Below are 21,232 nucleotides of genomic sequence, written 5' to 3'. Positions count from 1 at the left end.
CGCTCTTGCACACGCCTGGCCGCTGGTCAGCACGTTGGCAGCTCCAGCACCTTCACATGGAACTCACAGGACGTGGGAGCTGCAACACCATCCTGGTGATTGTCAGAGGGTGGTAGTGGGCTCGGTCAAGGCCTCTTAGCCAGCCCAGTGATTATTAGGGAATTCAGGAATTTCCTCGCTCCTCTAAGTTAGCTCCTTTCACTTCCTAGGGGTTTCTGCCAACAGCGCTGTAAAAGTCAGAAACCAAGTCGCATTCGAATTTAGATGCTGTGTTTTAGATTCTTAGCAGGTAAATGTCTAACACATCTGGCTAGGATGACATTAATATAATAGTAACAAAAGCAACCACCCTACTGCCACAAGGAGAGAGAGAGAGAGAGAGAGAGAGGGAATGACTCTGATTAGAAGACTTAGAATTTAAGAAAATAGCAATCTTGGAATTTAAGGGATTAGCACAGAGTGCTGCCCTTTTCATTTTCTGTCCCATTAATATTCCACATTTATACATTAATCTGTATGTTAGTTACTTTTATTCCTTAAAGGACAAAAACAAAAGGGACAAGGGTCTGTTTTTTTTTAATCCCATCTCTCATTTGATTTAGTGGAAACTTCATTTCACTCAAGGTCCTACAGCCCGGATTAAGATGCTAGCTTTGTACAAACGGACTCCTTCTCTTATCAGGCGACTGCTTTAAATGTCATTCTGTGGTTGTTGTAAGAATTCAATGATGATGTGGAATGATCTGTCATCATACCTGGAATTTAGGGCACTTTATAAATCTCCCTTTGTTTTTCTCTGTTTCTCTGTCCCTCCCTCCCTTCCTTTCTTCCTTGCTGCTACATTTTCAACTCCAGAGATTTGCATGTGGAAGTCAGGGAAGTCCCCAACCATGCCAGCCTCCCAGACCATCAAGAGAACCCACCTAGGGCTGCAGGAGATGTCAGCAGCGCCTCCCTTTCCAACACTGGCCTCCTCACTCTTCTCTAGAACTCTACTTCTGAGGGCCTCTTGAGCCAAGAAGTTCATAAGAAAGACATTTACAGCAATGTGAAATGTCACAATATCTTTGTTTGAACAGTGCATCCATGCTTCTAAAAGACGACAGCAGCCTATTTTTCCTAATGTAGAAGCAGAAGGGAAGTCAGTCTTGGCCAGTAGCATAAGCAGTCAGCCTGGGATTGTCACAGTAATAATGCATAGACATGCTCTTCCCTTCTCAAAGTCACACGTAGATGGAACCGAGAAGCTAATATGGGTCCCTGTAATTCTAGCCTCAGCACTCCAGGAGGTTCAAAAGCTCATTACGACATACAGCTAATTCCCCCTTCCTGTCCTTCCTGTAGGCAAGGGCAGGGGTCGTGGGCACTGAGGGAGTGGACAGGTGAGCCCCGTGGACAGGTCTGAGTGTTGATGGAGGAGCTTCAGGCAGAGGGAGCAGCAAGTGCGGAGGACTGTAGGAAGATCGGACGTGTCTGGGTCAGTCTTGATGCAGAGGACAGTGGGGAGGCGGTGGAAGGCCAGGTGGAAGAGATGGGCAGGTGCACAGATGAGAGGTTCCATGCAGGTGCTGAGCGGTGGGGCCTCACCCTGCTGTGTGGACGCAAGAGGTTGCAGGGAGGTGGAGAAGACACAGAGCAGGACAGACAGCTTGTGGGGGAGCTCGCACTAAGCCACGATAGGGATGGAATATTTTTTAATTGTAAGGGGCCTAAGAAGAGAAAGAATGTGCATACACAGAGAACACAATAGATTTCTATGTGAACTAGATGATTTTTGACGACTTTGTCTCTGCTTTCACATCATTTTCCTTAAATGAAAAAAAAAAAGTCCTCCTCTTGTGGAAAAGCGCTTCTGCAGTCCCCCTCCCCATCTCATTTCTGTTTCTTCTCCTGCCCACTCTCCACATTGAGATGGGTTTTATCTCTCTCTCAAGCCCACTTGCCTGCGTTTCCTTCCTCCTTCCCCTGTTTTCCTGATGTACGTCAGCCCCGTTGCTAGGCAGCTATTACGCTCAACCCACCATGCAGCCTTCTGAATGCTGGAAATTAGCCCCAAATAGCTAGAAAATCTTCCTTCCGCACCTGCTCTGTGTTTACTGTGAGAGCAGGGATGTGAGGAGCAAAGTGAACAATCCAGGCAAGTTCACAGAACGAGCAAAATGCATCCCGGTTTCATCATAGCCAGACACGTGCGGGTACATGGCAAGGACAGACGCCATGCGGTGTCCCTAGAGAAAATATCAAGGGAGTGGCTATAGGAGAAAGTGCATCCTCATCCTGTCAGAGCTAAAAATGAATAAATAAGATAATCTGGAGAAAATGGAAATATACAAAAATAAGTGTGGATAGAATGTAAGAGTTGTATATTTCTACAAATGTTTTTGCCTATAAGCTGAGTCAATTTTTCCTTCCCTCTGAAAAACAAAACACCCCAAAAACTTTCACTGATTTTATTTCACCCTCCAGCTATTGGTCTTTCCTTTGATTTATGTCATGAACCACCACCTTCTGCCAAGGTCTTGGTGCCACAGTCATCTGGTCTCCTCACATCTCTGACATCACCATGGACTCCCTGGTTTCAAAATGCTGCAGCCGGCTCAGGGTGGATCGGCTTCACCCTGTGCAGTGGCCAGCAATGCTGACTCCTGCCTCCCCTTCCTGCTCCTTCTTTCCTCTCCCTTCCACAGCTCTTTCTCCATCAGCTCCCCAATATGTAGCTCCCGTGACATTCCATTTTCTCCTTCTGTTTTTCTCTTTTCATGGATTATGATTGTTCATTCATCTGTTTCTGGGGCATGAGGAGGTTATGGTTCTCCCCAAATATTACTTTGTTGTTCACAATGAAGTTATTAAAGTATGACTACAATAAGATAGATTTTATAAGGTCTTGAAAAAAGAAAACCTCATCTTTTCTGAAACATAATTTTGGGCCCCCAAAACATGCTTTATATTTGACCATATGCAGTAAAATTAGGGTATCATTTTGCACATCTTAGTGATGTAGGTATTTCTTGGCAGAATATCTTGCTTATCATAAGTGCTCAATAAATATTTGCTGAATAGAATTAAATTTCTTAGGGTTTTCGAACACTGAACCAACAGAACATTTACTTTCACGACAAAATTTTCTTTGCGAAAGAAGAGGTATTTGCAAACAGAAGCCATTTCAGAGAAACTGCATCTGAAGTTAAAAAAAAGAATTAGCTTGGTATACATCCCTTGTGTTTTTCTAAGAAAATGATTCTACCACTTCCTGGTAGTCTTTTTAAAGTAGTTAACTAAAAGTCACGGTATTTAACCTGAATTCTAATGTCACTGCATAAGCACTTTTTTATCTCTAGGTCCATGAGAGATAGGATGTCAAACTAGAAGGAACAATCGCTTTTGCAGAGAGAAACATTTATGTCATCTCCTTCCTTGGGTTCCACTTCACACCTCTCAGTCGTTAGCTTTCCTCTGCTTTTCAATTGCAGGCTGTCCCTTTTAAACATGTGGACTCCAAAATGAAGAAGATCTATGATGTGGCTCTTTCACTTAAGAATTCTGTAAGATATTATAATTTATTTATTTTAATGTCATCCTATTCCCAGTACGTGAGTGAATTGAGAGTTTTCATACTCGAATCCTTGTTGTAGAGAAAGTACTTTATGCATAGTGCCTACTTAGAACATTTTTCAGTAACCGCAATAGCACTTACCATGAAACTCCACACTTACTATATATTGGCAATTTAGGCTGTAGACTGGTAAGAAGAAGGGGGAGTTGAAAGTGGTCTGAGACACATTCGCCGGAAAAGTGAGATGAATGGAGCATCTAACAGGACACAGCTTGGGGTGGGGACCCCATGAGGGCTCTGAGTGTTCAGCACCACAGTAGAAGTTGAGTCCCTTTCCTAAATGGTCAGTGCTGCCCTAAGCAGTCAGGTTCAAGTTTATGGCAATAAAGAAGCCAACTGCAGCTGAGCAACAGGTGACTGGGAAGGCAGTAAATCTGGCGTGTGGGCAGTGGCTGATATTTGGTTAATACCTCCTTCTACCTGAGTTTCTCCTTTCTGGTTCTCCCAGGTGCAGTATGTCCCTCCTGTTTATGTAGCATTCGCCTGGGGGAATAACTGCAATTCCCAGTGTACTTTACCCCGGTCAATGTCGACTTCAACTCTAGTTTCTTAGGTCAAACACCTTGAAGTCATCTTCCCTTCCTGTCCCTTCCATATTGATCCATCCATCAGAAAATCCTACAGGGGCTACCCAAATAGGTACAGAGTCCAACAAGTTTTTCCCACTCTACTGCCGCAGTCTGGCCCAATGCTTCTCACCTGGACTGGGAACACCTTGCCCCACGATGGACCCCCTCAGCCTGGCAGCCTCAGTGATGCTTTTAAAGTCAAGTGATAGGGCTCCCCTGCTCAAACCTCATTACTCATGGATCAGAGTCAAAGTCAACGTCTTTGCAGTCACCTGCAGCATCTGAATCCTTCCCCCACTGTGTTTACCCTTCTGAACACGTCTACATCTTCCTCCTCACTTCCTCCTCTCCAGCCACAACTGCCTCCTTGGCGTTCCCAGAACAGGTGTGCACTACCCCCACTCAGGTTTCGGGACCTGCTGGCCTCCCAGCTTGGATTCCTGTTCCCCAGAGAGGCCACAGCTTCCTTCTACCCTGTCAGGTGTCTGCTCAAAGTAAGAGCTTTTGGCTTTATCTTTTTCCATCTCCCTCCATATTGGACACACTTCCTTGTTTACTTTCTACCCTTTCTCTCCCCATCATAAAGGACTTTGGCTGCTTTGTTCCCTGCTACGTGCCCAGCTCCCGGGAGAGTCCCCAGCGTATATTTTGTGCTCAGTCACCATTGATGAAATTGCTTGAGCCTGAATTCACGAGCCATGAGACCCAGATCCCAGACATGGAACTAGACCTCTGTTGTCCCTCCTTCCCAAACCAGGAGGAGGCAAGAAGACCTGGAAAAGTTCATGCTTACTTTTCAGAGTCAGTTGGTTTATCTCAGACACAGAGCAGGTGGAAGCCCGAACACAGGGGTCTTCAGTGGGTTAAGGTGACCTGTCTTGGACAAGCGATGCTGGGAGAGTGTGGGGACAGAGAGCTGACACGTGCACCTCCCAATGGCCTGTGCTCAGGGCCTATTTACTGCTCTGGACTGGTGATTCCCATATGGGCTCAGGTTGAAGTTGCTGGAAGAACACGTGTGAGCTCAGCAACAGAATGTGGTCATGTTCTTCCACACCAGCACACTACCTATAGGTGACACTCACATTTCAAAAGACAAGATTTTTTTTTTTTTTTTTTACATAACACTAAAATGGAGTATCTCACCCTGTCTAAGATGATGTTTTTTTCTTTTCAGTTGAAATGTCAGAATTATACCATTTTACATGTCAAAAGAACAATATAAAATGAGAAAAAAAAAAAGCACCAAGTACAAGACTTTTTGTTCTGACTTGTTAATACTATAGTCAGATGCTTGAATTATATCAATTAAATTCTTAGTTATAATTAACAAAGTTCCAGAATGAGACAATTATCAGAGAGAATAAAAAGATAATTTGAGTGATTTCATTCCATTGTGTGGCTCTGGCTAAATGGTAGAAAGGCGTTGATTTTCCTGAGGGCATGAATGAGTCTACATTCCATTATGAGTTCTGGTTTACTGTTGAGGAGCCTCCAGCCACCCAAAGGCCAGCAAACCAAGGATTCTTACCTCTCCATGTCCAATACGAGGAGGATTCCTGTTCAGTTTTACCTTTTCAGTTTAGAAGGACAATCTCTTCCTTTTCCACTCTAGAACCTTCTGGGGCCAAGGGGCTGTGAGTTGTCACCTAGACGGTGGCAATAGTGATGGAGAGAATGGCTCTGGAGTTAGACGATCCTGGTTCACATTCCAGCTCAGCCACGGCTACCATCTGTATTGGTTTCCTGGAGCTGCTGTAACAAAGTAGTGCAAACTGGGAAGAGGTAGCTTAGATGGACAGAAATTCACACTCACAGTTCTGGAGGCTAGAAGTCCCAAAGGGAGGTGTCAGCAGGTCCAAGCACCTTCTGAGATCTGGGTAGAATCCTTCCTTGCCTCTTCCAGCTCCGGCTGGGGACCATCAGAGCTTGATGCTCCTCTACCTGCGACTGCATCACTGCAACCTCTGCTGCCATCACCTGCCGCTCCACTGTGTCTCACGTTTACCTGTTCTTTGAAGGAAATGAGTCACATCGGATTAGGGCCCATCCTAATGAACTCATCGTAAATGGATCACCTCTACAAAGAACTTATTTCCAAATAAGGTCACATTCATTTATCTTTTGAAGGGACACAGTTCAACCTTTGAGACCGTCTCTGTGAAGCTGAGCAAGTGACTTGCTGTGAGCACCACCTTTCTCACTGTCCAAGTGGATTGTCACGCAGGCCCCTACAGCAGTAAGGCATCTGTGAAGTAACATAAAAATCCCCCTTTGCTCATTCAATGCTCAGGAAACGTTACTTCCCGCCTCTCACTTCCCAGCCACCTTTCTGGGCTTCCCATCATTTATTTGCTCTATACAGAGGCCATATAGTAGACACCATAAAACACACCAAGACAGCACCTTACCCTGGGGAAGCTCATGCACACTGAGGACAGGTGGGAGCTTGTAATACGGCATAGAATTTGTGTCTCTTCCCGAGAAACACACACAGGCACTACTGAGGGAGGGCAGAGAATTGCTTGCTAGGAGACTTGCCAAGGGTATCACAGTGAATTTATAACAAAGGTGGAACCTGAATCTCAGATTTTAGATTCCTGATCCAGCTTCTTTCCTGTTTGAACTCATTGTGTAACTATATCGCTTGTCACCTTTTAACCATGTGAATGTTATTAAACATAATCCATGTTTGCCTGTAAGATATACTGATGTCACGTGATATAGTCCTGGGGGATGCCCTCAGCCCCCTGGGTGATCCTACACACTGCCGTGTGCACCGTCCCTGACACTGCACACAGACTCCACTCTACCCATTCCCTGTGCTCTGCTAGACGCTGATGAATTTCTCGTTATCTTCTGCAACAACCACAATATGCCCAGGGGGGAAAAACATAGGTACTAACTTCAGTGCCTGGCATGTAAGAAATCACATATTTGTCAACCCTAAAAAAAAGAAATACTGGAAACTATAGTCGTCCACAAATCATTTAAATCTCTTTGATGTGATCAAAATGATAAACAAGATTTTCACATCCTTTTCGGTGCCACAGTTTCTACAATTTCAGTGCTCAGTCTCTGCTACGCACTCTTTTTGCCATTTTAATGCCCTCCTGTACCCTGAGTTTGCTACGTGAGGCAGAGTCTGTATATGAGAAGGAAGGGTAGTTGCTGACGTTGATGAGTTCATTTTGGCTGGCTCGTGGCTAGCAAGATTATGAAGATTCTCAATTCAGGAAAAAATAATATACTGAGTTTTTAGTGAGAATGCTAAAGATCTAAGAAAGGAAATAAGAAATGTCTTCTGAAAAGTTAAATAGATACTCTCTTGGTCAGTTCTAGGTGCCATAACAAATCACCATAGACGAGGTGGCTTATAAACAACAGAAATTTCTCACAGTCCTGCGGGGTGGGAAGTCCAAGATCAAGGTGTCAGAAAATTCGGTGTCTGGCAGGAGCCTGCTTCCTGGTTCATGGAGGGCACCTTTTTGCGGTGTGCTCATATGGTCAAAAGGGAGAACTCTGACCTCTTCAGCACCTTGTGAGGGCACTAATCCGATGTGTGAGGGCTCCACACTCAGGACTTAACCACCTCTCAAAGGCCTGACCTCCTAACACCATGGCATCCGGGCTTAGGATGTTGGGAGACACATGCATTCAGTCCGTAACAGGTGCATTTTCTCAGTCAATCCTGTACACCAGCCCCATGCTCACTGTTGCACTGCCCCATTTTTGGGTCCTCATTTATCCACAGTACTTGCAGAAATAAAGGTGTGTGTGTGTGAGAGAGAGAGAGAGAGAGAGATTCCAGTGTGGCTTCCCACAGGACATGTCCACTTCTCTCACTGCTCTTAGGGAGGGAAGGTGGTAAATGAAGATGTGTGGACAACATACTCCCTTCCTTAATTGCACTCAGGAAATGGGAAAAAAACTCATTTTAGAAGATGCCAAATTTGCTGCAGTGAACTTTAGATGAAACACTAAGGTATTACACTGAAAATAACAGAAAACTTACGTGATTTAGGTTCTGGCATTGAGTTTCCATCAGCTTACAGAGCAACCCAACATGAGAACCATAAACACAGAATGCACCAGGATGCACTTGCGCAGATCTTTGCTCATTTCCTTCTGTTTTCCTCCTCCTCCACCTCCCCCGGTGCAGTCTGGCCTGTATGTCAGGCTAAATACCATAAGTGCAAAGGAAATTTTCCATAGATTTTTTAAATGGGTGGTACAATTTTGAAAGTCATTTTTGAAAAATCGATAAGAAACTAGTAGGTAGCCATGAATTTCAGGGAGGGAATGGAAGTCAATTTACTGATAGGTACTTCCCAAAATAAAAATATCCTTCTAGATTAGAACATTTAAAATATTCAATGCCTAATATATGAAGAGGAAGCTATTTCATCTCTCAAATAAGACTTCTAGATTTTTTTAGATGTTTTGATATTCCTTTATTATGGACTCTAACTACATGTAGATTCACTCTCAAATGGTAATAATGAATCCCTGAATTGCTTAAAAGTATATTCTAAAAGAGCATATCAAATGTTTAAATGACGACTAATAGAGTAATTTTCATTCTCTTCAAGTTTTCTTTGGTTAAATGGTTTAAATGATTTCATGGCAATGCTAAACATAAATTAAAAGATTGAAAAATACGTATGATTCATTGTGAAAATCATTTTCCTTGTAGAAGATAAGGATTATTCACAGCTGCCTGGCAAATGCCCAATGGACAGGTATTGGGGGGAGTTCTCTGGGATAAAGTAAGGTGGAAACGAGTTTGAGAAACCGTGTGATGAAGACAGCCCTGCTGAACGTGATCATTTGCTTGGCAAATCCGGTCATTGCTCTCAATCCCTCCTGCTTTCCACAGATACAAGCCATTGGCTGTTACATCCCTGTGCGAGAAGAAGGAACAGTCTGCTGAGGAGCGATGTCGGCTTGTTCTCCAGCAGTGTAAATTACAAGGCTGGCAGGTTGGTGACCTACAAGCTACAAAAATACCAGTTTAGGATTTTAAATAAGTGAGCTGAGTCACTGCCGGGAGTTACCAGAGCCTTCCTGGCATAAACAAAATTCCTTTGATGTGTTTGGCAAGGCACAACATTAAGTGTCTTCCCTGGAAACGTGTCAGTCGTTACGATTTACTGATTTTAGCATCTAGCAGCCAACACAAGAGGAAATCTAAGAGACTCCCTTCTGCAGCTGTGACAGAAGCTCATGAAGCTCTGGTTCCAGGTTCCAACTGCCCTGCTGTCATACTCACACCTTGTCACTAATGCTTTTCAAATTATCTAAACCCAGTAGAAGTCAGAGAAGGCAGAATGTGAAGAACTGGCGTTGATTTCCTTGCTCAGAGCTGGTATCTCACAAGTGCTTGTTAGACCTGGACGTCCAAGGTTTGTTCCAGTCTCACTTAGGCCCCCTTTTTTTTCTGTTTCACTTTGCCCTGATTCTTACCTACCACACAGTGAAAATGTCACTATCCTTTGAACCTCATTTGGTGGCAAGAGCTTCATAATTGGAAACATTTCATTGCAGTCTATGGTCTGTTTAAATGCCAGAGCCCAGGGTCCGATGGGAGGGTCAGATGGACTTGCAGAAGAAGGAAATAAGTGGAGACAAAATAACATGGGGAACGTCCACCAGAAATGGGAAAGGACAGCTCCAGATGTTGTTTAATACCATAAACAACATCAGAATACCATCCTTGATTCATTTTAGAATGGAGAGATTTGACTCGAGAAGGTGATATTAGAGCAACGATGGAGTCCATGACTCCAGGGATCACTGGAAGTGTCTAGCTATGAAACGACTGGACGTGCTAGATGGCAAAGACCATGGTAGCCGATAGCTTTGGTAAAACAAAACAATTACTGGAAAGCAGACATAAATTTCATTTTAAAAAGCAGATAGGGAGGACATCCACCAGTAAAAATGTATGATAATTGATGAGGCCAGAAATGAGGACTTTGCTTCAGAAATGAGATGAGCAGATGGTTCAGAAATGCTGAATGTGTCCAAAATGGCCCAATCTAGGTAAAACAAGTAAAGAACTCTGGGTTGACATTAGCTAGCACACTCATCTGTCTATGACAAAGAACAAAGAACCTAGAATTTTTGCTTTGATGAGTAATGATTTAATTGTCTGTGCCACCCAATCTTTTTCTTTGTTACCTTTTTTCCTTCCCTTTTTTAAAACTAATAATGGAAGTTGAACTTTAAATAACAGTCTGAAGGAGGAAGCTTACTCAGTCTGTAGTTGTCATGGATGCACATCAGTGCCGAAAGGTTGGATAAAAAAGGAAGGAGGAATTACTAACCAAGAGTGATGTCAGCCAAGCACTCTAGAGTCAGGGACGTAGACGTGGGATTCACTTACAGCATTCTCTCTCAAGTCTATAGGTCACTGAAGTCATTCCAACTGAATCATCACTGGAATTTGTAAATAAGTCATTGTATAGTAGTAGTTCATGAATAACAGAACACTAAGATTTTCTTGTATTTTCTTCTTTTAAAGAATACTCACAGGTGAGAATATATATTATATTCCTATATATATATTTAATATATTATGTATATATGTTACATATATACATAATATTGAGAAGGAATCTTGAGTTGTGGGAATCTGTAATTATTCTTTCACTAAGAAAGTGATTGGCAGAAACCACAACAGCCAATCAGTGGGTAAAATATGGGGACCAATGTGGGAGGAGGCTGAAAGACACATCGGTACCTGCTGCCAGCCATCATTTCTTCTATATCCGTGCTTGTGTTAGGATACTTGAAATTGTAGCCAAGAATAGCGATAAATTGAAACGTACACTGGGACTTTGAAAAAGAACATCAAAATTAAATTTAAAAATGGAAAAGGTTTCCCATTTCATTGCACTAGTCCACTTTCTCCTTACTTTTTAACTGCCCAGAAGGAAGCTGAAAATACAAAACCAAAAAAATGAGAGATAAATAAATGTATTCATTCACTGAGCATATCTGTGTTGTCTAGGCATGGAAGATTGCTATTCTTCAGCTTCAAGATGTAACATAGTATATACTTTATTCTACAAGACAAATGATTGACTTCATAGAAATAAAGTGTATTCATACTCCACTTTCATGCTAGTCAGACAGCAAAAGAAAAAAGGTTTTGTTAAAAAAAATCGCTTATTCCTGACCTGGAAAGTTAGACTCCTCAATTTCAAAAGCAAAGCGTTTGTTTGAAATGTGTTGATGGTTACGGAAAGAGTTGCTATTAACTCTATGCTGGGTTGTTAATCAATGTGACGATTAAATCAGAAGCTGTTTGACTTTAGCAGCAGCAAAGTTGTAATAGATGGGTTGTGTGTGTATCTGTAGTATTACTTCCAAATTGCAGAGAGTTACAATGTGTGTTTTTATTAAGTAAAGTTCATCCTTTGGTCCTGAATGGTTAGCATGAAATGAATGGTTATGCCTTTCCATATTTTTAAAAGCAGTGCTAGAGGATAGAAGAGATTTCAATCATATTTTGCTGTGTTAACCTGCATACAGTGTTAGCTAGAAATTCAATTATTTTAACTAAAAATGATACTTTTATATTAATTCTAATTGGTCTTGGAGACCTTGTAGATTTTGCCATTCCCCCTTGACTTTAATCAGACAAGGAATGCTTTGAATCATCAGTATGGGATTCTGACTCTGTGATTTTCATACTGTTGTACATTGTAGCAATTCAGTAAGTCTCACACCAGGATTTCCTTCTGTTTGGGATGAGGATAGGGACGTCAGACCTGCGGTGCTGTTATTTTGTATACCAGTCTGTGCACACTGTTTAGTCTTTAGGTAGTCATGGGTTTGGAGTCAGTATATGAGGCACTGGAATTTTCAATATTTAATAAATAATAATTCCTCTCATCTATAGAGTGTGTTGCAACTATTCATACTTTTTTTAATTATTTAATTTGAGGCTAACAGCAACCTATGCAGGAAAGGAAAGTAGGCAGGGTGTGCAGCAATGACCTCATTTTAGATATGAGGAAATTGAACCTCAGAGAGAGCCCTTGTCTTAGAGATCAGTGTACTGATCAAAATATTAGGTGCAGTTAATATTTAGTCTTAGTGGGAAGGCAACTTTGCTGAGACCAGCGTCTACCTTTTCCTATGCCGTGTTCTTTCCACTGCATTTAACTCGATCTATATCTTTCAGTACAACTATCTAAAGTCATTTTGTTCAGATTGCAGAACTTGAAAGGGATAGATTGTGCATCACAGTGCAAGCTTTGATCAAAAGCACTTATATATTCCTTTATTAGTCTGAGCAGACTGCTCCTTGGAGGGAGTGTCTTTTTTGTGTATTTATAATTCACCCACGAAATGAAGAAATAACAAGGGGATGGCTTCCCATCACAAGTTGACTCTGGTCAGAATCTTTTTCACTCCAACTGTCAGCCCGTGACCCTTAAATAGTGCTGTGCATTCGCACTCTCATTCCCAACTACATCTTGGAAGAAGAGGAGAAGGAGAAAGGAAAGGAGGAGAAATTAGAGAAGAACTGGAATCGAGAGGAGATTGCCAGGGAGTGTTTAATGTCAATGCTAGTTCTGAGAGTCAAGACCTCACTAGGACTCAGGCCATGGAGAGGAAATCACAGGAGTGGGAGACAATTCATGGGTGGTACTGATCAGAGTGCACATCCCGGGAATATTGCTTCAATCACTACTTGAGCAGGGGCAGTTGGAAAACGGTTTGATTGCACTCTTTCGGCAGATGCACCAAGTTTGCAGCATGCAGGGCTTTGCTCACGTGCCAACTCTCAGCAAGGCACTCCCTGAGGACCAGATTTAACATCCCATCTCTACCCCACTACTACATTCCCCTCTCATCCTCTTCTCTGTTTTACCCTTCCCCATAGTACCTGAGACCTTCTCTTGAGCCTCAGATTGCGATTGCCTCTCTTCTCCTAGCATGGAAGCCCCAGGAGAAGGGCTTTGTGTCTGTTGAGTTCACTGCTCTACCCTGTGTTCTACCTCTAGCACAGCAGACAGACAGAGACACAGGGTAGCCACTCTGCGTCTATGTGCCGGACCAAGAAATGAATCTTTGTAAATAAGAAACTAGCAAACAATACTATATGACTTATGTGGATGCATAAACATACAAGAATTTTAAAAATCTAGCATAATTCACAACAAAAACATAACTCGCTATATCTAGGGAATTGTTTTGAAATAAGGCCTAAATGGAATTTTAGCTTATGTCTATGTTTATAAGATGCATGCATTAATGCATTACTTCTATAATTAAAAATTATTTTTAAAATTTGTAATCACTATATAAATACAATTTAAGTGTAAAATATTGTATAGGGTCAAATTAATTCTTTTAAGGATTTGTAAGACAACTTAAATCACACTGTGTTTTGCTTCAAAGCATTATTGCTTTCCCATACATAATTTCTTTTGCATCTTTTTACACCACTAGCCTGTACTTGCCAAGGGAATCTTCAGCCCTTTTCACACAATTGGAACTGGTCACCATAAGTTTTAGTAACATGCATGTTACTATTCCCTTAACGTACTCAAACTTGCTGCTTTTACTTAATGCAGTTTCATTTTGAAGAACAGTGAAGAAAATCAAGAGGTCGTAGTGGCTAGAAGGAAATCCTTCTTGTTGGTGGTTTCTTGTTTGTGTTTACAATGAAATGACATATTTAAAAAATATGATGGACTTGTCAGAGCTGTGTCCTTATTTGCAAGATAGAATTTACATAACTTGTTCACAAAAAGGAATGGAAGTTTTTTGAAATGATTTAAATAGAACCTACATGACTAATTTCTAGTGCTCTTTTCTGTCTCACCGGATATATTTTTCTTTATGAAACAAAGAGTTCATGGATTACTTCATTTGCAGAAAAAATCTAAATAGTTTGAATTAAGTCATAGTTTGAAAACAAGTTAGGTTAAGCTACTAGTTATTAACCACCTGTTTTGTTTTATTAGTATTATTATTCAGGTATTTTATTTATCTAAATATATCTATTTTTTATTCAGGGCTATTTTAAGGTAACTTGGAGAATAATCCCTCTGGAACTATGTACATTTAATGCAACACTTTCTGCCTGAATTGCCCCAAGCCACAGAACAGTAACTGGCCAGCATTTAGGCCCATGTGGAACATACTTGTTTTGCATGTAATGTAATTTTTGCAAAATGAAAACCTTTGAAACTAATTCTAACTGGAAAAATAAGTGGTATAATCTGATTTTCACACATTTTGTATGCATCAACTGGTTATAGGATGATTTCTTCTGTATAGTTATTTGAATGCTATATTCATTGGAACGCCATCTGGAGGGATGACGAATGGAGAAACAAATCTGTCAGAGCGGGTTCACGCGACGCCAGGGGTGCAGCTTAGAACACAGGCGCTCGCCAAGCACAGGGACAGTCAGGACGGGGAATGAATGGGTTTGCCCCCATTTAGAAAAGCTTTCGTAGTGATGCTTTTAATTGATGTTTCAAGCAGATGTCTGGAACTGCGGGGTGGAGGGAGTTACGTGGCCAGGCAAAGAAGAGGGTCCCATGCAGCCCCTTGGAGGCAGGTGCTTGTGTGTCTGTTACTGGGCATTGTAGAAGGAGAAGTTTAGATTATGATCTCAAAGATAGCATATCACCTAGTATCTTAAGAATGAGGAGTCAGACACAGGGCGGCTTCTGGAGACTTATTCGGGATTATACAGCAAGTATATACAGTAAGAAACAGAACTTCCACATCATCCCAACTACCCACATGATCTGACACTCTAGTGTGTGTGTATGTGTGTGTGTATGTGCGTATGTGTGTGTGTATGTGTGAGAGGGAGAGAGAGAGAGAGAGAGAGATTATTCTGAAAGAAATAACAAAGAGCATTCACAAAAAAACACAAACCCCAATTTTAATGAAATATACTTTTTCTATTTGTGTTTATGCACTAACAAAAAAGATATTTTACAATCATTATTTTCTTTATCGTCATCTTTTCATGCAGTTTTCACAGAATAGCCTAGATTTTGTTATCCAAATAGTTTGAATCAAGTCATACTTTGAAAACAATAAACTAAATTAAGTTATAATCTTTGAAAGGTTTGCTCTTACAGTGCTGGGAATTGCAACATTAACATTTTATCATAGCATTAAATAAGATCAGTTGGATGGAGGGTTTATTATTTCGTTAGTCTACAGTAATACAGTAGAGAAAGGATAATAAAAATAAGAGCAAGAAACTGTTAAAATTTTAACGACTTTTCACTTTTTTTACACCTTCTGATACAAGACAATTGTATTAGGGCTTTTGGCTCTTTTTAGTACAATAAGTTAACGGTTTATAACTTTTGTTTTATTACTCAAAGAATACTCCATAAATCAACTATAAGTACAAGCTAGAAAGTAGCCTATAAAATGATTCTTTCTCTTATATTCCTTCTCTTTCTCTGGAATTATAAATTTGAAAATAAACATTAAGGGTCTAAGAGTATCTGCTGAAACAATATGTGTTATAACTAGGCATTCATATATATACATATATTCTCCTTTTTCCTTTGTGCTAAACATTTATACACATGAGCACACACCATAGAAATATATGTTAACATGTTTTTGCTATAATAGTATGTATTCTTAATAAGAAATTTTAAAAATAGAGAAAATTAAAGAAGAAAATACAAACTGCCCAGAATAGAGCTACCTAGAGATGACTACTCCATTTATTTATTCACTAATTTTTTAAAAATAATATTACATATGTTTGATTCTTAGTGTGTCTCTCTCACTTTTCACTCTAAACTTCATGAAAACAGATATCATGTCTCTGTTTCTTATGCATTTTTATGTGTGCATGTATTTCATTATTACATTTTCTACAGGCTCTGGCATATAGTAAGTAGTCAACCATTATTTGTTGAATGAATGAATGAATGAACGAATGAACCCCCTACTTATTAGTACATTTTCTCTTTGCAAATGAAGGCATCTGCAATCAAGTTTGGTGACATATGTGATCATTTCTGCCTTTAAAGTAATGTCATATTTTTTCACTCAGCTTCATTATATGAAATAAAGAGTAATATCTTAGAGTAATGTCTGGCATTTAATAATTGCCAATTAAAACTGACAGTGCCTAAGCCTAATGCAACTTGCATCACTTAGAAATCAACCTAACTTGCTCTACTCCGGGTTTACTGATCAGTTGATTCAGAAAGCATTTACTGAGCAACTTTTACATTCCTGCAATTACGAAAGGGATCTGGGGCGGCTCACAGGTGAGCGGGGGAGAAACAGTCAACTGTGAAGTAAGAAATAATTGCAACGAGGACACCGTGGTAGCAAATCCAATCAGAGAGGCCCTAATTCAGACAAGGCGGTGATGGTGTAGGGCATCTCCAAGAGGGTCCCCTTTGGGCTGGGATCCCAAGGGTAAGAAGGAACCAGAGTGCACTGAGACCTTGAGGTAACGACAGCCTGGGAGAAACGAGAGGAGGGCAGGGTGTCCCACTCCTTGAGGACCAGCTGAGAACCACACATAATGGGCCACAGAGCAGCGTTTCTTAATATTTATTTCTTCATTATTGCCTCGGTAAGAAAAAAAAAAAATGAGTGAGAGAATTACTAAAGCTTTTAGTTCTGGGGAGGCAAAAATACCCTTCCTGTGACAATGGCTTATAACCCTTCAAAGTTCAATCCTCATGAATAATACGTGGCTCGAACTACCACAAAGAGAATGGTGTTTGTGCTTATGCCTAAACCATTCCGTCTCATATATCAGTGTAAGCTTCCCCAGTTTCCAGATGATTTTGTCATTCGACAAGCATCTGTTGAGCATCTATTAAATGCCAAAATTAGCCTTGTACTGGCTAAGGCTTTTTGCCGTCAAGAACCATGTTCATCTGTCAGGGGCAGGATCGCCACACTGAGAACATGTGATTGACTAGAGGTTACCAGGGCAGATCCAGCGGGCCTTGCCTATGTCAAAGTGCAGCGTTCTATTTTAAGTTCAACCCAAGCTATTGGGATGTTTGACAGAGGGTAGTGACATGATCTGATGTCTTAAATGTTGAAAAAAAAGGATCATTAGGGAGCAAGAATAGAGCCGGGCAGCCAGTTAGCAGAGGAACCCAGTAGCCTGGCAAGAAAGAGCGATGGTGGCAGGACGAAGAAGGAACTGATGAGGGACGGGAGGGAGGGGACCTCATGTGGCCTTCAGCGAATGAGCTTACTAAGTTCTATGGACTTGAAGGAGTGGAATCTATTTTAAAACCAAAATATTAATGTAGGTCAGGAACATACTCAAGCTCTTCTTAACAAGTATGAATTTGCTGCACAAAATATGTGTGGAGCTCTAGAGGATGAAAAAGACTCGGCCCCTTAGGGGCTGAAAGCAGAAGATAGTTCACAAAATTAAATGTGAGCCTCAAAGCAAACACCAGCGCTCCACACGACAAGTATTTGGAAAAATAGGAAAGCAGTGCGAGTGTATTTGAATATCTAAAAATATTCTTAAGGACGAACAATATAAGATCAGACGCCAATGATAGAGGGCCATGGGTATTCATATTTTTAGAAGAAAAGCAAACAACAAAATACATAAATGCCAGTGCCTTGGCAGAGGGGAGTGGAAGAAGGGCCCCCACATAAGTGTACATTCATGGCCCAGTGCATACAAAGGCTGTGGTTATGTCTGTGTGCTGTTAATCGTTTATAACATGCACATTTCATGGGGCAAGGAATTACTGGCATTATTTAGGCCATTTTATTAAAAACAAAGATTAAGCATGCTCTTTAAATGACTATATTAATTTATCCACTGTACTTTTCTGTGATTTTGAAGCTGATCAGCCTTGTTTGAGTGTGGTGTTGGTTTGTTTTTCACGATGGGTTTCTTTAGGGGAAGGAATTTTTTTTTAAGTACTCTTGACCATATTGATATGATTTTCATAATGAAATAATATATAGGATCACATAGTGAGTAATTCAATACTAAGCTCAAAATAGTAGTTTTTATTCTTCACTGCCTGCCGTGCAGGTCATACTGTTCTAGGTGAGAATAATTAATTTTTCTTAAACTATAATTATATGTAATTCAAGCCAAACCACCTTCTTCAAATACCAGAAGATACAGTACTCTATTAGATGTGTGTGGCTGTAATTATCTTTTCTGTGTTGAAGTTAAACTTCCAAGAATAGTCTATTTATAACAAAGCGAACTTGTATTTTAGTATAAATTTATCCTTTGAGGATGTTTAAAAAAGTACATTCAGACATTCGGAGCCAGGCTGAACGTTAGAATATCTCTATTTCATCATTTTTCAAAGCAAGCATGAAAATGTAAAATGTTGAGATATTAATAGCAAAATATCCACACACAAAAAAGTAATGGTCATTCTTAGAAATTTAGTGAACCAAAGAACCAAATGGAGGAAAAATGTGAATTCAGCCTGGAGAGGATGAATTTTATTTAAATGGTTCCTTCACTGAGCTCCTTGAAAGGATGGATCATACTCTGTTCATCCTGTGGTAGCAGAGCGTGGCCCAGTGCTGGGTGAGGAAGGCCCTTGGCAAACATTTGAATTATAAATGGATGAATGGATGAATGGATGACGAGTGAATAGATATACAGAGCAGACAGACGGAAGGATAATGGGTGAATAAATGCGAGACAAGGAAAATCAGGAAAATATAAGCATAGTGCACCTGAGTGCCATGAGAAAATGATACAGAACCAGGAATGAATTGTAGGCCAAGGACCATTAATGGCACACATGTGGGAATGTTGAGGTTTGGGGGCATGTTTCTTTTTTGAGAGATGACCTAGTAGGCACAGAAACATTTTTGCATGGTAAAAATAGAAAGAACATTATTTTAAAGGAGCACAGTGCGGTTCTCAGACCAGTGGGAAGGAAAACAAGTCTGATGGGAAAACCACGTAGACATCAGAACACATAAAAGAAAGACAATATTGTTCACGTCATCATCAATAAAGCTATTTTGTTTTAAAGTGGGAACAGATTTATATTGCTAGGAACTTGAGAAGATACCAGGGCATTTTTCTGGAATGCTAATATTAATATTATAGTGAAAGAAGATAACTACTTTTAATGCAACGATGATATCACGTATCCTGTCTTTAAGCTGGAAGTATTTACTAGAATAGGGCTAATGTTTTTAGAGCAAGGGAAATTAAACATTTTAAAGATTATTTTTTATCACTAATAATGAAAATAAAGCATTTTCACTGCAGCAAAGAAACTAGGATTCACAACAAAACACTTCCCATTAAAATATAATCTATGTTAATAAAACATTCCAATGATTGTGTACATAGAAATAACGGAATAGCGTCTGACCCAACACTGACGACAGTAGTAATATCGTTCAGTAAGAACTCGGTGTGTAAGAATGCTGTGGGCCCCTGACAGTACATGATGAAGGAATGAAGCCTCACATTGGTTTTCTGCTACCGGGGAGTGTGTGGGAATTTAAAATAATGGTAAATAACATCCCTTTTAGAGGAGTAAAAAGGGTTGGCTCTTCAGAGATTAATAAAGGTCATATCGTGGAGGGCTTTGAATGGTAAACCCAAAAGTAAGCATTTTAGCTTGTGGGCAACACAGAACTATTGCAGTTTCTTGAAGATTAATAAACCAGAAGCAGTGTGCAAGGTGAGTAAAAAAGCAGGACAAGAACAGAGGATGAGTTAAGGTCTAGATTTTGGTCTGCAGTAATTCTATGACAGAGGTGGTGACACTGGAAACAGAACATTTAACATCTTTGTTTCTTTAATCACACTAGATGTATTTTTATAAAATGAATATATCAAATAGTTTAATCAGATTTAAAATGTTTAAGATTTCATTATTTTAGACTAATGCATTTTTTAGATACCTGAGCTCATATTACAACTAGCATCTATTAAAATCTTTTTTATTTTTACTTTTTGGAATTCTGCCTTCTCCATTTTAGTAATCCAATTCTTTTCACCTTAATCTATGTGAATTATGACCTTTATGCTTTTCAGTATTATTCTAGCCCATAAATATCTCACAGTTAAGTGGAATAATCAAACAAGTTATTCAAATAATGACAGAACCAGGAATTTTCTATAATATAGAGAAATATACAAGGTACATTAGTGACACAGACTAATGTATGATTGTAATGAATTTATTATTATAAGGTATACATGAAACTGAGGGTTCACTAAGGTATGTGGGTTTTAAAGGATGAAAAGGAGCTTACCCAGTAGACAATTTCAGAGAAGGGTTGACAAAAAAAGAAATAGTATACTTAAGCCAGAGGAGAAAAACAAGTTCCCATTTTGGATCAGCAAGCAATATGATATAGTTTAGTAATAGATAAACTTGAATGCATTGAATAAGCTCTAGAGGTCTGCTGTGCAACATCAAGCCTATAGTTAGCAATACTGTATTGCACACTTAAAAATCCAAGAGGGTGGATCTTACCACATTTTTTTAAAAAGGAAAGAAAGAAAAGGTACCAAAGGAGCCATACAACAGAGTCTAGTAAACGTTTCAAAGGCTTGTGAACATCATCCTAAGAACCATGGCAAGCTATTAAATAAATTTAAGCAAGAAAGTAATGTAATAAGGTTGAAATTTAGAAAGATCACTCTGAAGATAGTCTTAAACAATGGATCAATGCGGCCCCATGATAATTTAGGGAACTACTGCAATTATTCAGAAAAGCAAACAGAAAGCAGACTCTAGAGATACCAGTAGAGTTTATGACTAAATGAAGCTCAAAGGAGAAGGGTAAACTCACTTAGATGACTCTTGGGTTCTTGCTTGGGGGTAAGTTGATGATGGCTCCATTAGCCCACAAAAGCAATAGTGAGTAGAGATGGATAGAAAATGGTGCAGGAGAAATGATATTTGTAAATATACTAGGATTGAGGTGCTCAGGGAACCACCAGGAGGTCTCATTCAGTCAGGTGGACAGTACAGGGTAAGAGGAATACATGGGAGGTGAAGGTGTCTACAAAACATCAGCATAAACATGTACACCAGGA

The 21,232-nt window shown here is 40.1% G+C and overlaps 1 protein-coding gene across 1 annotated transcript in view; it reads left to right on the top strand.

The window, feature by feature from the left end:
• MYO16 (myosin XVI) overlaps positions 1–21,232 on the top strand; it is a 475,062-nt gene that overhangs the window by 370,349 nt on the left and 83,481 nt on the right. Inside the window, exon 27 of the mRNA XM_069467032.1 lies at positions 9,065–9,167. Coding sequence (XP_069323133.1) covers positions 9,065–9,167 — 103 coding nt within the window. The remainder of the gene's footprint in view (positions 1–9,064; positions 9,168–21,232) is intronic.

Source organism: Eulemur rufifrons, chromosome 4 (genome assembly GCF_041146395.1).
Source record: "Eulemur rufifrons isolate Redbay chromosome 4, OSU_ERuf_1, whole genome shotgun sequence".
In the NCBI taxonomy this organism is placed as follows: Eukaryota; Metazoa; Chordata; class Mammalia; order Primates; family Lemuridae; genus Eulemur; species Eulemur rufifrons.
Note: the sequence above shows the minus strand (reverse complement) of the source record. Positions and strands in the feature narration are given on the sequence as shown.